Genomic DNA, 15,851 nt, shown 5'->3' on the forward strand with positions numbered 1-15,851 from the left:
GAACACCCCAGAAGGACAGGACAATAAATGCCATCAGTGCCACGGTCAATAGCATTTGCAGTAACTCACTGACCTGCTGGGCACCCTCTGCGGCTGCTGCAGCGGGTACTGCGGGGGGTAGTAGGGCTGCTGGAAAGCCTGCTGAGGGTGCGGGTTAACTGGGTAAGCTGGCACAGGAAACGTGTTCGGATGCATATCCTACAARGAAAATATAACCAGAGTGTTCACARATTGCACAKAGGGAATCAAAATATTTGTGTCACTAAATAAGTGACACTTGCTTGACAATGTCGGAGTTGCTCTTTCCTCTGAGAAATTCAGCAGGAAGAAGCAACAGCAGCCTGGGAAGTGCTGGATTTTGCAAAACACAGAAAGGCTGATCACAAGAACATTTGTTTTATTCTGGGAGTGTGCTTTGGCTGGCTGTGGCTTTCAGAGGAAAACAACTGCTCTGACAAGGRCTGAGAGCTGGCAGGTGTGCTCCCCTTCTCGTGTGGGGTGGGAACTCCAGCATGAGGAAAAGGAAGCAGCAAAGCAGGTGAGAGCTGCTTGTCAAGGCAAGCACAGCCTGGGACAAAGCTAAAACTGGGAAACTGAGCAGTTCCCCACACAACCCTTAGGAAACAAACAGAGTAACAAATAGAGAAAGGGAAAGTCGATGATTCCTACCATGGGTACAGCTCTCGGAGCATAAGGCATGCCGTGGGAGAAGCCTCTCTGCTGGTARTCCCTGGGTTCAGAGTCTGGCCGGGGAGGAGGTGACTGAAGTGACCTGAAATCCGATGGATATGGGCTGTGTGAGCACATAACCCGGGCACTGGGAACCTGACAGCTGCATTTATACCATCTTAGCATATATCAMGTGTCAGGAAGATAATATTTACCACAAATTTAAAAAAAAACAACCACCCTCTTTCTGTTCAGGATTCCAGCAGCTTCCCTTTGCCCCGTTATAAAAAGATGGGACCCAAAAATGTAAAGYCTATCACCCACACATGAGAACAAACATAAAACTAAACAGATTTGGGATAAATGTATCTTTTTTGTCATTGTCAGGGCAAGCCACATGTGCCATTGGATGCAGGGGCCTTCACCTGACATCCTGGGACGGGGACATCCTCCACACTTTGGCACTCATGTAAATGAATATCCAGACTATTCAAAGGGCAGAAAGGAGAAGACACTCACGAATGGCAGCGGGACCTCAACCTCCTGAAGCATCTCTTCAGCCTGTCTCTCTTGGCAAAGGCCAGGGCAGCAGCTATGAGGAGYGGGAGGACCAGGAAAAAGAACACAAGCAGCCCGTTGCGCAGCGAGGWGTCTGTGAGGGGACAAAACCATGAGAAGAAATGAGTCTTACGTGGTATTACCACCACCTCACTCATAATAACACTGAATATTTGGTAGGAATGATTCGATAACTGTATTCCATTTTTCACAGAAAAAAAAACAAAGAGAATCCAGTGGCTCTGCAAGATATGTGCCCAAATAGATTCTGTTCTGTTTATCTTTAGAGCTGTACATATCATGATACCTTGGGCTGCAACACCATGTTGAATTAGGAGATCAATCCTCATCTTTCATTACTGTAATGTTTCGTTACTAAAGATCTTACGAGAAAAGAAAACAGAGCTTCTGCCTTTTGGTCTGATCTTAAATCTACCTCTTCTCCAACTACTGCTTCAAACTCTCAGTGAGCAAAGTAAGCCTCCCAGCTCTGTCAAACAGCTTTGTCTCATGAAGGAATTGTGCTTCCCTTCACTGGGACTTCCCCTCCCAGTCCAGACACAGAGAAGCCCAAGAAGATCTTTGTTCCATGGTGATCCCTACAGATCCCTACCTCAGTATCTCAAGAGAAGTGCAACACCTGGAGCAGAAAAGCTCTGCCAGAATTCTTTGGCAATGAAACCTAGGGCAGAGCCATCCCCAAAGTTCCCTGACACACTGGGCCAGCCCCTGGCAGCCCCAGCTGTCACAGCCACTTGCCATTGTAGGGAGGGCCACTGTCCACGCTGCCTCCGTAGCCTTTGGTGTCACAGTGAGGGGGGGCCCAGCCTGCTTCACAGTGGCAGTTCCTGTTGTTGTTGCACACCTGTGTTCCAAAACAYGAGCACTCAGGAACTTTCATTTCCATGCATTTAAATCTGCATGCAGCAGCCACAACAGCCTGTTCTGTCCCTTGTACTGCTCAGCCTGGAGAGCTTTACCCAGTTACTCATGCAAATTCCAAACAGTCCTTGGCCAGGCAGCCCAAGATTTCACATGACTGAGCATGCACAGCCCTGCTCAGGAAGAGCTTCCAAGGATTAGCTATCCCAACAGCTTACACACTATGGCTTTTGCTTGGCTTCTTTTTTTTATTGTGAGACRCAGTGTCAAATTTCATTAGTAATACTGGAATTGGGAATTCTAGCCTGGCAGAGARTTTTGGCAAAGATTTCTTTGACACTGCTACAGACTTTCTTGCTTAGAGGTATTTTATAGAGAGTTCTACAGTTYGACAAAACAGAAAAGCAATTACTAATCACCATTTTAAAACTTGCTGCCTCTCTTCCCTGCTTACCCCATGCCCGTGGCACTGCCTCTCCACGTCACAATCATAGTTGAGGACAGAGGCACTCACACACTGGAAGTGTCTGCAGATCTGGGGAACAGAGATGAACACAGATGAGGGGAGATGGGATTTCAGAGCCCCCTTGCCTCCCCATATCCCTGCTCCCAGCTCCACAGCCATGCTGTGCTTGCTGCCACAAAGCCTCTCACACTCTCACTGAGAAATCCCAACTCTGCAGAAACTCTGCTCCACAAAAGGCCTCTCAGCATGGGGCTGAGCTGGCRCTGGAGCCTTTTGTCTGCAGTCTGAATGTAAAGGAACAGCAATTAAATTGTGCCCAGTAAGGACATGTGGAATGTACATTCCTCTGCTACAGCTAAGCCACTGCACTTTTTAGTTGAGTTGGATTTTAATTGAAAGCTGTCTTCAAGGCGTTTGTGTGGGCCTAGCCCTTCCTGCTCATTGACAGAGCAAAGATTCGGGCTCTCAAACTCAATTTCTTTCGCTTCACCTACAAATGAAAGGCTCATTAAATGTTTGATGCACATGCAGTGCAGCACTGGGGGAATCAATGGACTTGTTTAGTTTACATTAACTACAGGCATAAAAAAATAATGGTCAWAACTATTCATGAAACAATGCAGCTGAAAATTTTATTCCCATGACCACCCCAAATTATTACATTAGGATACCACTTCCTAATTTTCAATTACCTTTCCATTACCACACTTGGTGCCTTCATTCACCATTCCTGGGTCCGGGACATCAGAGCCCAGCTGGAAATCCACCCCCCAGCAGTACGTGGTGGTGTTTCTGATGGGAGTTTGGATAATAGCAGGCTTGATTCCAAACACAGGCATGGCTTTCACATTTTCACACTGTAGCTTCCCACACATGGCATTCCTACAACAGCAACACAGGAACACTTGAATTTATTCTGAGAACAAGACTACCATGTGTTTGATACTATCTTCCCTTTCTACTGGAAGATACTACTTGAAAACAAAATTGAAGCAACTTGACAAATAAAACTGAAGTGGGCCTCATTCCAGTGCTGCTAGAGTAGTTTATCCCTTCTTTCATTAAGCTGTTGGAATCTCTACATTAARGAAAACATGATGATTTGCTACACATCTTCCTGTATGTGAACAYTTAGGATAAACACAACCCACAGTGGGAGATGTGGAACACACTCTTCACACCACAGCCCTGCACCCCTCCCCTGTGCACCCACTACAACATCCCAAACTGACAGCACAGCACCCAAATACAGATTCCAAACAATGCATTTCAGAGCTTCCCAGGGCACTGGGCTCAACTCACCAGCTGGAACAYTTCTTGTAGTCATGGCCATGGAAACCACAGTTGCCAAATCTGTCCCCCTTGGAATTCACTTCAGCAAAGCAAATGTTAGGGGCTGCTCTGGCTTCTGCAAACAACAGCCCATCCCCAGAGAGAGGAGCATGTTACCCAGGCACAGAAACATCACACAGCATCTCCTRCACCCAGAGCAACTACCCTGCTACACCAAGTATTTGCCATGCAGCCATGAGCTTAGCAACTTGATCAAAACACTAAAAAGGCCACATCAGAATTACAAGGTTCCAAGTTCAAGCAGAGAAAAATGGTTACTTAACCTGAGCCAATTCTAACATTTGATAATTCTTTACAGCCCTATAGAGCAGAAACCCCACTGTACGAGAGCAAAATTACTTGAATCCCCAGCACACCACTAAGTGCAATACAGGAGGAATACATGAAGGCAAAACCATAACCACCACTGGCTCAAATCCTCTGCCAAAGCCAACTGGTCTTTGTTACAGAAAAGCAAGTAAATCTGCTAATAATAAATAAATAATGAAATAAACCTAATGTACTCTTTAGTTACAACTCTTAGAAGGACTGTAACACTATGCTCTTCCTTACTGGAGCCAAAGATATCCTGGCACTGTGCATCATAGTACTGGCACACGCCGTTGTAGCAGTAAGCCTCCTGGTTGTGGCAGGGGTGCCCGTTCTGCACGGTGAAGTCRGGCTGGCAGAACTGAGAGGTGCCATTGCAGAACTCCGGGAGGTCACACTCGTTGGTGCTCGCCCGACACTCGGTGCCTCCAGGGAGGAGCTACAGACAGAGGGGAGAGAAAAGTGCATCAGGAAACAGGAACCTGACAGCAAAGAGACACTGCACCTTCACAGCAAAGACAGACACTGCACCTGACCCATGTACAACCCAGTGAGGGACTGATCTGCAGGACAACTCTCTCTCACACATGCACTGTCTCAAGGGACTGATCTGCAGGACAACTCTCTCTCACACATGCACTGTCCAAGCCAAAGCTCTCCTCAGCTCCCAAACAGCACTGAAGTCTCTCACCTGGCAGTTTTTGCAGCAGTCACCATAGGCACACTCAGCACCAGAKCGGAGTCTGCAAGTTCCTGGCTCACAGCACGGATCACTTTCACATTCCTGGGGACAGAAATGCTCTGAATGCCACCAAATCTCCTCTGTCACATTCAGACCCCTCTGGGTGAGGGGCACAAGGCATCACTGGGAACACACACAGCTACAAACCTTTGGTGAGCCACAGTCACACTCTTCCCCAGCATCCACCAGCTTGTTCCCACAGTACGGGACACTGTAGGTCTCATCAGGCTTGGGAACGTTGAGCAGGCAGCTCCCACCTTTGTTGAGTGTCAGCTTCTCAAAGTCTTCTGCACTGCAGCTGCTGAAGTTCCTCGATCCCCTGCAATGGAGAAAATGAGCTGAGCTTTACAGTAAGCCAGCCTACAAGCATCCCCCCTGTTTGCAGAATAAGGGGAATGTTTGCTTTCCTCATCACAAGCACTACATGRCTATTTGAAAGGGGAATTTGAAGATGAAAGTAATCCATATAAACAAAGCACGTGGCTGGGGCATTTTGACCCTGCTTTGCCTTCCCTCAGTCTGCCACTTACGATGCTCCAGAGCTCATAATGCAGCTGCTCGCCCCACAGTGACAGACACGTTCATCATCGTGGTTCATCCCCAGGTTATGGCCAAGCTCATGAGCCATGATGGATGCAAACATCTGGATACTGATCCTTCCAAACTGCACAGGAGTGAAACAGATGGCAGTCAGCAGAGAGCTCATATTGACAAAGTCAATATGCAAAGGAGATGCTTTTGCTGTTCTGTCTCTACATTATCAGCATTCTCAGACCAACTGTGCTGGATTTCMAACCAAGTGCATGGAATTTACTGAGCAAGAAGAGCCCTCAGAGAAACCTTTCTGGGACACTACCCAACAACCTCCACTTTCCAGAGCAGCTGCAACATTAACACAAAAATCAGAACTCTCCACACCAGCCCAACTCTCCTGAAATGTGCACATTCCAGCACTTCTGTCACCAGTCCAAAGRAATCAGATTGCTGGGATTGCCAGTTATTTGGGGCCAGCAGCTCAGCTCATTAAGGCTCTGCAATTCCATATAAAACACAGCACTGCTCAGGGAGGTCACAGCTGCAGCTCAGACAGCACAGGACAGGTTTGCAAACACCCAGAGATCCCACATACTTCTGAGGCAGAAATGCTTAAAACTACCCAGAGTAATCCTCTCCCTTTTGCATGAGTGCTGCACAGAGGAGAGGGGAAGCTGAGCAGAAGACTACAGAGAAGTTGTGATCCAGATATCCTGAAAGTGTCAGAAATTGCTGAGGACAACATAGAAGCCACTTCAGCTTTGTTAAGAAAGACTCTGCACTTCCAGGAAGACTTTCAGAGTGCCCAGCTCTGATCTCAATCCCATTCAGAGATCACTAAAGAAATCTCACCACGTTGATGCCTCCTGCATGGCTCTTGGAGCACACTGTTCCCACRTAGGCCATTCCAGCTGTGCCACCAAAACCCTTCTTCCTACAGTCATGGAGAGAAAGGAAAGGCCATCATCTGTTTGTACAGACACACAGAGCCCACATCAGCACACAATTCCTTTCTGTGGGGCACAAACCCTGCTGCTGCAGCTTTCCAAGGAGCATTTTTCACTCAGGAGCACTGCTACTGGCTGCAGGCACAAATGCACCAGTTTTGCTTTCTGCTCAAGATTTGTTTGTTCTGTTAATTTAAGACAAGTGTTTGCAGAGAAAGCCTCTTCCACATTGTCCTTCTGCATATAAAGAGCTCAATGGCTCAACCTTAAAATAACTTGGGTCAATTGGCTTCATCTGCCTTTCTGCTATGGACAACTCCATAAAGGAGGATTTCTTCCTTTGTCAACTTCCTTTTCATTACTCTTTATTTTATTCATAAAGGTTAAGTGCCACAGCACAATACACAGCATTTTATTTCATATAAAACAACTGCCAAAATGAGTATTTTCTCAGCCATTTGCCTCTATCACTGCTGTGCTGTCCAGAGGAGGAGGTTCCCAGCTCCCAGAGGAAGGGAGGGATTCTGAGCTGCACTCTCACCTCTGCTCTTCCCCTGCTCTGGGCAGTCACTTCCCAAGGGCTGCATTATCTGCAGGAGCAGGAAGGGCACAGGACACGGGTCCTGGAAGGGGCAGGAACAGCTCAGGAAACTCTGGGATTGCTTCAGGACAGACTAACATCCCATGCCAAACTCAAARCACATCTCTGGCTTCTGGATACCAACTGCAGAAAGAACTTTTTCTCCACTAAAATAAAACACTCCACAACAGGTTTGTGCTTATTTTCAAGTGAAAAAGGCTCTGGGCTCACAAGTTCAACCTGTTGCAATATGACAGAGGACTATCTGAAGCTTTACACAATACAACACAGGACATTTTAGAATATGTGGGATCAGGAAAAAAATGTGTTATTTAGCAAAACATCTGTCAGAGGACACTGAAATCAAAGAGTGCAGAAAATTCTTCACTTGATTTGGAATGTTTTCACAAGACACAAAGCACTGCAGAAGGAGTTTCTCGGGMCCAAAGGGAAGGACTGGGACTCACAGGACAAACTGGGCACTGTCGTGTCTCCGCCGCAGCACGAGGTTCTTCTCTCGCCACTGTACAAAATTTGCCAGCACATCCCCAGCCCCTCCATCYGTGCTGATGATGTTTTCATGCTTCCAGATCTCCAGACCAACCAGCACGATGCGGATGTTCAACATAACATACATCTGGGGAGAAAAAAGAGAAATATTTATTCATATCTTCAGACAAAAACAAGTGGCCTGCTGCTGTAGATATTATTGCAAGTATCCACCTTTTCTGTGTGGGTTTGATTTTCTTTTCATAGCTAGTACAAAATTGCAACCACCAGAATGCATCTTCCCTGTGATTTAGGCTAAAGGATCAATGCTTAAACGCCTACATTGTAAGACAATACCAAAGAGAAATAAAAAGAAGCCTCAATCCTGACAAATATACAAATATAATGTGAAATATTAGAATTGTAGACATGTTTTTTCTCTAACCTTTACACAGACAKAAGCATGACAATAATTGCAACCAYCTRTCCTGTCACTCAYTGGATGTACTGCAGGTTGGAGGAGYTCCCTAAACTAATTCTCAAGGTGGATAAGATGAATTTTGGGATGGAAAAGCTCCCATGGTGATGCATTCCCCAAAGTGGTACCATAACAGACCCCAGGTGAACATTTCCAAAAGGCAGCAGGGCTGCAGCACACAACAATCCTCACACTCACACTGTCAAGGAAGTTTGCCAGCTGCACCATGTGTTCTCTTACTTCTGTTTCACTCTTCCCAAAATCTTCAAACTGCAAGACAAAGAGACTTCATCTCACAAAGAGACAAAGACAAGAGTCAGAAAAAGGAACAGAACATTTTGCCTGTCTCCAAATCTCCAAGATGATTCTAACATCAGCATCCTCACTGCTGTTGCTCAGCAGTGTGATATTCCAAAAACAACAGCAAAGGCAGTTTTTACAGTGAGCTWCGAGATTCCTTGCTGACAGAACCTCTCCATGTCTGCTGCTTTCCTCCTTTTCTGAGGAGGATTGCACASCACATGGTTATCCACTTCTAGGGTGGCATATTTGCACAGCCTGGATTAAGCATTAAGTGTTTTTCAAAAATCCACTTGGGAGTAATGAAGCCTGAGGGTTTTCCAGGCCCTCTCCAAAGGGGGGAAAAAAAAAGGGAAAAAAAAGGAAAGCCACACACAACTCCCACCTTCTCTTTATCCACAACTATGAACAGCTCCACGTATCTTGTCTGGTGCAGGACGGCCCTTTTACTCTGGGGAAAAAAAAGTTACAGACAATTTCAGATTAATTAATTCAAGTGTAAACAAAAAAAAACCCTCATGACATTGTTATATTTCACTTGATGCCACCAGTGGTTTCAGACACACCCAAAGCACCCAGTGCCAAACCCAAGCAGTGTAATCCAATATAACAACAATTTCTGTGTTTTACACTAAACCTCAGCTGCACAAAGACTTCTTCTGTCTCAAAAGCAAGGGACCASTGCACAGGTTGCTTTGGAAAGACAACACATGCTTTTATAAAGGGGTAAAAAGATTGAAGTGAAGCACAAGATTTTCCATTCTTCTGCTTTGACTGCAATCTTCCTCCTCAACAGACAGTCCTTGAAGGACAATGGGGACCTTCACACCACACTGCTGTTGTGATGGGGAGGAGGATGGAGTAAACACCACAATATTCTCCTGGCTCCTGATGCAGCACTGTGTTAATGAGCCTCTCCATAAGGGTCGTGTTCTTGCCCTTAAAGTCCCACAAAAAAGCCCAGGAATATCCTGAGCAGCTGCCCCCACCTCACTGCCATGTGCAGAAGCAGGAGGAAAATGCAGTGCTTTGGGTAAGAACTGGGTTTTCCAGCAGTGCAGGAACTCCCCAAATCATAAACCTTGAGGTATGTGCTAAGCCCCAGGAAATCTGATAAGCTGCTTCCCTACTCTGAAGTGAACTCACAAAACCCCTGATGGGGAACTGGGCAGGACTYACCCGCAGCAGCTGGCTCATACTGGGATGGAGATTTTCCTCTGTGTGCTCTCCTTCCTGGCCTTCAGCATTCACTCCACACGTTGTGGGCTCTYTCTTCACATTATCCAGTCGATATAAAATGTGTTTAGAGGCAGACGAGGAATCCATGGGCTCAATCCCATAGGTGACATTATCTATTGTCACCAAACCCCTAAAATATGGCAGYGTGTGAGAAATCCAGCACTGAGCAGAGGACAGTTACACAGAAGTTTTACAGCTAAACAAAGGAACAGTTATTCTTGGATAACCAAAGCCTGCCTATACCTCAGTTCTTGCAAAGCAACACACTTCACTTTAGGCCTGGCAGTAGCCTTTCACTGAGTGGGGCCTTACAAATGCATTAAATTAAACATCTCAGACTCTGCAATACAGGAATTACATCACAGTCTTAAGCAGAAATCCTTTAATTCAAATACACTATTGCCATTCTCATTTCTGGCATGGCCTTGCAAAAAATCAGTGGCCCAGAAGATAAAGCAATTAGCCCAAAGTAGAAAACCATTCCAATCAAACTTGAGGTGCACAAACTTTAGAGCCAATTTTGTGTTCAAGTTTTGATTTCTGCACTAGGTACAGTTGTCATGACCATCTGTGCACGTTAGCAAATAAACCAAATATGCATCAAAACCAACTCAGTGCACTCTGGCAACAAATGGCATTAATGAGTTATTTGATGGTACTTCCAATATCTGTGAACTCCTGGAATAAAAGCTGTCACAGGACAGCAGCACCAGGGCAGCTGAGTGCAGCCAGTGACTCCTGACTGCCTGAGCCACAGTTTAAACCAGAGAATGGGTTTGGGCTCAGCAGCTGCAGTGACAGTGGCACACAAAGCATGAGTTGTGCTACCTGAGGCCTGAGCAGGTGCTGAGAGCCACCAGGGAATGCAGGGTCCCCTCCACGTAGCCCTGGAAATGGCAGTGATCCTGCACAGGAAAAGAGAGCTGAGTTACACATGTGGTTCAGGTGTACCTGCACACCCAGAGCAGCCCCTGCCACTCACCAGCAGTGATTACAACCCAACAACACAACATTAAGTTAAATTTATCACAGCTGCATTTCTTAACTTGATCCAGGCTTTCCCTCTCCTGTTCTGTCCTCCACCCTGTCTCAAATATTTCATGGCCAGCCCCTCCCTACAGATTTGAGCCAAATTTCTCTTCAGTCTTTTGGCAGAAAGTTCTGGCTTGTCTGTCACCTCTCTGCAGCAGAAGAAGATCTACAGCTGCCATTTGTGCCAGCTGGGGCTGTGTGGTCAGAGCTTTCTGGTGTCATCCACAGCCCTCTTCAGCTTTCACAGATGCCAAACTTCACTGTGCATTCTGTATGTGCATGTTTTGGAAAGCAGACAAGGGGTAGCACAGGGCAAATACACTCCATTTTCTCTGCCAAGGGCATTTCTGGACTCTGACACAGGGTCTAGAACACAGATTTTGCCACCTGTGTCTCAGTGAGGAATGCAGAAAGCACAGAGGGCATGTGCTAATCCTTTAAAGCGAGTGTGACTTTTGTAAACTCAAGCAGCAAAAGCATTTTTCCTCCAACCAATCCCTTCCAACTAGGAAGCAAACAGTTATTTGGTTCAAGTGCTCTATTTTCAACAAGATCATATGAATCATGTAWGACTAACACTTCCCTTTCAAAGGAACAGCATTGATCCCCAAGAATGAAGCCATTAGAAAAACTCTCATGCATTTTGTATCACACAACCTGCTTTTTATCCTTATTCTACATTTCCAAAGGTAATCTGTCAGGCAGCTTGCTGGGACAGAAGGAAGGTGCAAACACACTTTCAGTGGAATATCACCTCCACATCAGCAAATACAGAGCTTTTATAGGTTAGATCCTCATCCAAAATTGAGGATTCTCTCCAGGAAAAGAGCAGTGGGTTCTGARGGTGGCACAGCAGAAATACAAATATCCTTTTGTAATCCCTTACTCCTTCATCCCACAGATGCTCAGTGTTCCASTCACTTCCAGGGAGGGGATGAAGAGACAAATCCTACCTGGACATCCGGATATTTCAGCTGCAACTTTCCCTCCTTGTCATAGGTATAAACTGTGAAATCTTTGGGCAGCAGTTCTCTGCAATGAAAAGGGAGAAGGAATACAATAGGAATTTCATAAATGACTATGACATTGGAGCAGAGCAGTAAGATTGTCCTAAACAAGAGTGTGACAAATAGGTTAATGGCAATTAAATACAGAAACATTAAACAGGAAACCCTTCCAAAATTAACAAACTGTGTATTTCCACAGCAAAATTCAAGAGACCAGAATGGTAGAACTGCTAATAAAAATCAAACTAAGTTTGATTTTCCCCAGTTTAGGAAGGAAGTGCACTGGAAAGTCTCCCACGACTGAGACTGCAGCACCATCCTGGCAATTCCATTGAATTCCCACGTTTTTCAGAGTCAGGGCCTGACAAGTGGGAGCTGCAGCTCCCCAAGGGTTTGTACAGTTTGTCCAGGGGCAGTTTGGAGCAGTAAATGACCACGAGTGGTGCTGCAAGTGGCCCTAAAACCCCAGACAGACAACATCCACATCAGCTGTGAGTTTTCCATATTCAGAGCTCAGAGAGAAAGTCCATTTCCTCATTTATTAGTGTCTGTGTGCTACTGAGACAGGAAAAAACATGAAACTAAAACAATAAATAAAATCCAGACAAAAGTGAAAATATTTACTTGAAATACAGTTCTGCTTGTTTATTTTTAGCTGTGAATGGAAAGAGTTGTAGATTCCCCAGTCTCCTCTGAGCAATCTGGAGCTTCCTGCTCTAAGGGGTTCCCCAGGGCTGCAGAAATCCAAAACCATCTCTGGCTGATGGCCAGGACATGGGACTCAATCTGGGAGGAACCTGCACTTCCCACACAGGAATGGWAATTCATGTGCTACCTGCAGCTTACATCTGGACACAGTACATTGAATRATTTAAAAATTCAAATAAATTCATCACTTACTTGTTCTTTTCTAGATGAACCGTGTATTCCTTTCCCTCAATCTCAATGGCATATGACACCTTGTCCTGAATATAAAGAAAGGTTTCTTTTACTCATAATGAATAAAACATTCTTCAAAGCCAGCAAAGGTACATGAGGCTGAAATTTATTTTATAATTGTCCCTGGAAGCTGACATCCTTTCCTGTATGACTGGGAAAAAGTCACGTGAAAGAAATTATTTCAAAATAGAACCGTGGTTTTCTTACTCCTTCCTTCTAAACATTCCACAGTAAAGTTGTGATTTAGAGCTGGAAAAGGACAGCACAATCCTTGTACTGAACATTTCCAGTGAGCAAAGCACCACCCCAGCCTTGCACACAGAACAGGAGTGGAGCAGAAAGGGCTGAGCTGAACTCCCARCCCTGGGATGAGGAATTGCAGCAGCCATTCCCAGCTGCAGTGACTGCACTTGGGGCAGCTCAGATCCTGCAGTGCTGGCAGGATTGGTGCCTGAACGCAGCTGCTCCATCCCCAACACTCTGAATTTATGTGGCCACTTCCAGCAGGCTGCAAATGTCACTGGAGGCTGCCTGATGTCACCCCCAGCCCCAGGCAGTGACAGCCACAGAGCTGGCCCAGGCTGCTCAGGGTCTCTTCCAGTCACATTCTGAGCATCTCCCACAATAACGATTTCTCCACCCTTCCTGCAGCTCATTCCAGTGCTGAACAACTCTCATGATTCAAGTTTTACACTCAGATCAAAAATCCACCACAGCAACTTGTGACCTGTGCAGGAGGGAGGTGCTTCCTGTGCCTCAGCTGCCAGCAATGCCAGAGGTGACACTTTGTGCAATGCCAGAGGTGACACTTTGTGCAAGCACGGACATTTACCTGCTGCCAGGTGAATCTGACACCATCCCATGGCATTTGGGGTCAGYTTTGGGTGGATTCTATTTGGAAGTAGACAATAAAACATCTTTCAAAGTGCCCAGTACCTCTACTGAGGAGCTGTTGGAAGCCGCTCGCCGCTCTCTTCCCAATYTCTGTGGAGTTACAACTTCGTAGGAAGTGAGCAGGGAAATGTCCTGGAAACCTGGAAAGCAAAACAGAAACACTGTTTAAAGGAAAAAGCAACCAAGAGGATGAGGCACAGGGATGAAAACACTGCTTCAGGAAAAGTCCACACACAGAAGAGCACAGAGCAAACCTCAGAGCAAGGCACACTTGGATTGCCTTGTAAAGGGCCAGAGAAAACACCACACAGGCAGCAGAGAAGACACCCATTTTTCCAGAAAGTTTCAAATTGAAATCTTCACATTCCAGTTACTGCCTTACCAGTACCCATCTCATACCACCATCCTTCAACAGCAGGAACAGCATTTCAAAGCAGGTGAGCACAGCAAGGACACCCAGACAGTGTCACACGAGGTGTCCTGGGCTGCAAAGCTGCACAAGTGCCCCTGCAGCCCCTCAAGGGGCTCCTGTGCTTCCCCATGGCACAGCCAGCCTCAGCAGTGCCTGGAATACCACACATTTCCMCAAGAGCTGCTTGGAAGTTGAAGACAAAGAAGTGAATCATCACATTAAGCAGAACWGGGAGGGATTTCTGGGAAGCACACAACTCCAAGAGGCCAATTCTCAACTCTCTGAACACTCTGACAGTTCTCYCCCCACTTTCTGCCCTCCATCCCTTCCTTCACCATCCCCAGTTTGGGGGTGAGGAGTCTCCAGCAGGTGTCTCACAGGCACAAACCCTCACTTTCCAAAAAAAAACTATTTCCACGCTGAGCATCCTGTTCAGCATTTCACACATTGCCAGCAACCCTCAAAGAGGGCACGGACTAGTTCAACAAAAATCCAACCAAAGGGACAGGAGAAGCCCAGCAGAAAACCACACATCTGCTCACACATCTTCCTCCAACAAAGATCAGGTGGAGTTTGCAATGAATTTTCCAGCAGTTCCAGGACTTCCAGTCCTCAGGTTCTTCCTTCCAGCCAAGGCAGCTGCCAGAGCTGCACCATGAACTGCTGAGAACGTGACGTGCTGATGACCCATTTCCGGGTGCAACACTGATTGAGRTTTGTTTCCGAAGAGAAAAACACAATTGCATCCATGACCATATTTATCTCACCTCATTAAAGGCTGCCATTAATTACCAAGCATTGGAGACARCTAAGAACATGTGACTCATCTTTCCCTSCCCASCCCAAACCCAGCTCCTCCCAYCCCTCAAAGGCTGAAGATTCAGTGGTGTTACACCTTCAAAACTCCTGGGAATGTCTGGCTGTTCTCCTACAGGGATTCTCCCTGGGACTTTCCTTTCCATCCCTCCCTCCCCTGCTCTCAGCCTTCAAACTTGCTGGCTCTGCTGCTGTGCCTTAGAAGGCAAAAAGAGATGACCAACCATCAAGCAAATTCATCTATCGATGTATTGCTCACCTGGAATATTTGTGTAATGTTAAACCTGGCCAGAACAGTTCCTGCAGTTTCTTTCAGTATTTCACTGGATGTTGATCAGGTTACAGARCTCTTCCACAGAAATATTTCCTAGAAAATTCTCACTCCCCCTTGYTGAAATCCAGACCTATGCTGTAAGTGTTTCCTGTCTAGACTCTCCCCATTCCTTCTGCCCAATTTGCCTGCRAGACAACAGCTCCCCTGTTCCACAGAAAGGATGTCACACGTGTCCTCTGGTGCTGTCACCACATCCTGTGCACTTGGAGCCTTGTGACAAGGAGGAGCAGGGTAAAGCTCTGCTCCACTCTGGCCAAGGTGAGCAATCTGAGCAGGACACTCCTCCTGTGGGTCCCAGGAATCCCTCCCTCACCCATGACAGGAGCTGAACATGCCAAACCCACTCACTTCCTCCATCTCACCAGCTCTCAATGTCAGCTCTGCTTACTCAGCTGAGCCCGTGGGAACCTTCTCTTGGGAGACATCACTGCCTTTACATTTGGCCACAAAGGGAACTGCAAAATGCACATTCTTATCCTTCTTTTAAATTTTAGCTTGAGAAATAATAATCATCAACACATGTGGAAACACCAAAGTCATGGTTCAAACTTCCTTTTTCCGAAAGCAAGATGCTATAAGGGGATGGACACAAACAAGATGCTATGGACAAAACAGGAGAGGAAAAGCCGCACACACAAATCCCTTAAGGTTACACATCACTATGCGAATACAGTAAYTCAGGAATTTTCAATTAATAATTTCTGGTCACCAGCAACAACACAGTGAATGAGAGAAAGACATTCCAGCACAGAATCCCTCGGGGAGAGGCACATACCCTGTCCTCAGCATGAACCACCAGTATCAAGCTGTATATTCCTCAGCTGGGAAAACCTGACTATAAAAACACGACAAACACAGAAGTTTTACACAG

At 46.2% G+C, this 15,851-nt stretch overlaps 1 protein-coding gene across 1 annotated transcript in view; it reads right to left on the bottom strand.

Annotated features, from left to right (window-relative positions):
* Window positions 1-38: 38 nt before the first annotated feature.
* ADAM9 (ADAM metallopeptidase domain 9) overlaps window positions 39-15,851 on the bottom strand; it is a 17,246-nt gene continuing 1,433 nt past the window's right edge. The window contains exons 2-22 of the mRNA XM_057386428.1: window positions 13,461-13,558; window positions 12,486-12,550; window positions 11,532-11,610; window positions 10,375-10,451; window positions 9,487-9,676; window positions 8,693-8,758; window positions 8,206-8,277; window positions 7,508-7,677; window positions 6,366-6,447; window positions 5,510-5,643; window positions 5,127-5,298; window positions 4,929-5,021; window positions 4,481-4,676; window positions 3,878-3,983; window positions 3,268-3,457; window positions 2,564-2,644; window positions 1,983-2,092; window positions 1,664-1,665; window positions 1,189-1,321; window positions 670-772; window positions 39-198 (exon numbers count right to left, since the gene is read on the bottom strand). Coding sequence (XP_057242411.1) covers window positions 46-198; window positions 670-772; window positions 1,189-1,321; window positions 1,664-1,665; window positions 1,983-2,092; window positions 2,564-2,644; window positions 3,268-3,457; window positions 3,878-3,983; window positions 4,481-4,676; window positions 4,929-5,021; window positions 5,127-5,298; window positions 5,510-5,643; window positions 6,366-6,447; window positions 7,508-7,677; window positions 8,206-8,277; window positions 8,693-8,758; window positions 9,487-9,676; window positions 10,375-10,451; window positions 11,532-11,610; window positions 12,486-12,550; window positions 13,461-13,558 — 2,372 coding nt within the window. The 3' untranslated portion in view covers window positions 39-45. The remainder of the gene's footprint in view (window positions 199-669; window positions 773-1,188; window positions 1,322-1,663; window positions 1,666-1,982; window positions 2,093-2,563; window positions 2,645-3,267; window positions 3,458-3,877; window positions 3,984-4,480; window positions 4,677-4,928; window positions 5,022-5,126; window positions 5,299-5,509; window positions 5,644-6,365; window positions 6,448-7,507; window positions 7,678-8,205; window positions 8,278-8,692; window positions 8,759-9,486; window positions 9,677-10,374; window positions 10,452-11,531; window positions 11,611-12,485; window positions 12,551-13,460; window positions 13,559-15,851) is intronic.

Source organism: Malurus melanocephalus, unplaced genomic scaffold (assembly GCF_030028575.1).
Source record: "Malurus melanocephalus ecotype Western Australia unplaced genomic scaffold, MMel_1.1 scaffold_965, whole genome shotgun sequence".
In the NCBI taxonomy this organism is placed as follows: domain Eukaryota; kingdom Metazoa; phylum Chordata; class Aves; order Passeriformes; family Maluridae; genus Malurus; species Malurus melanocephalus.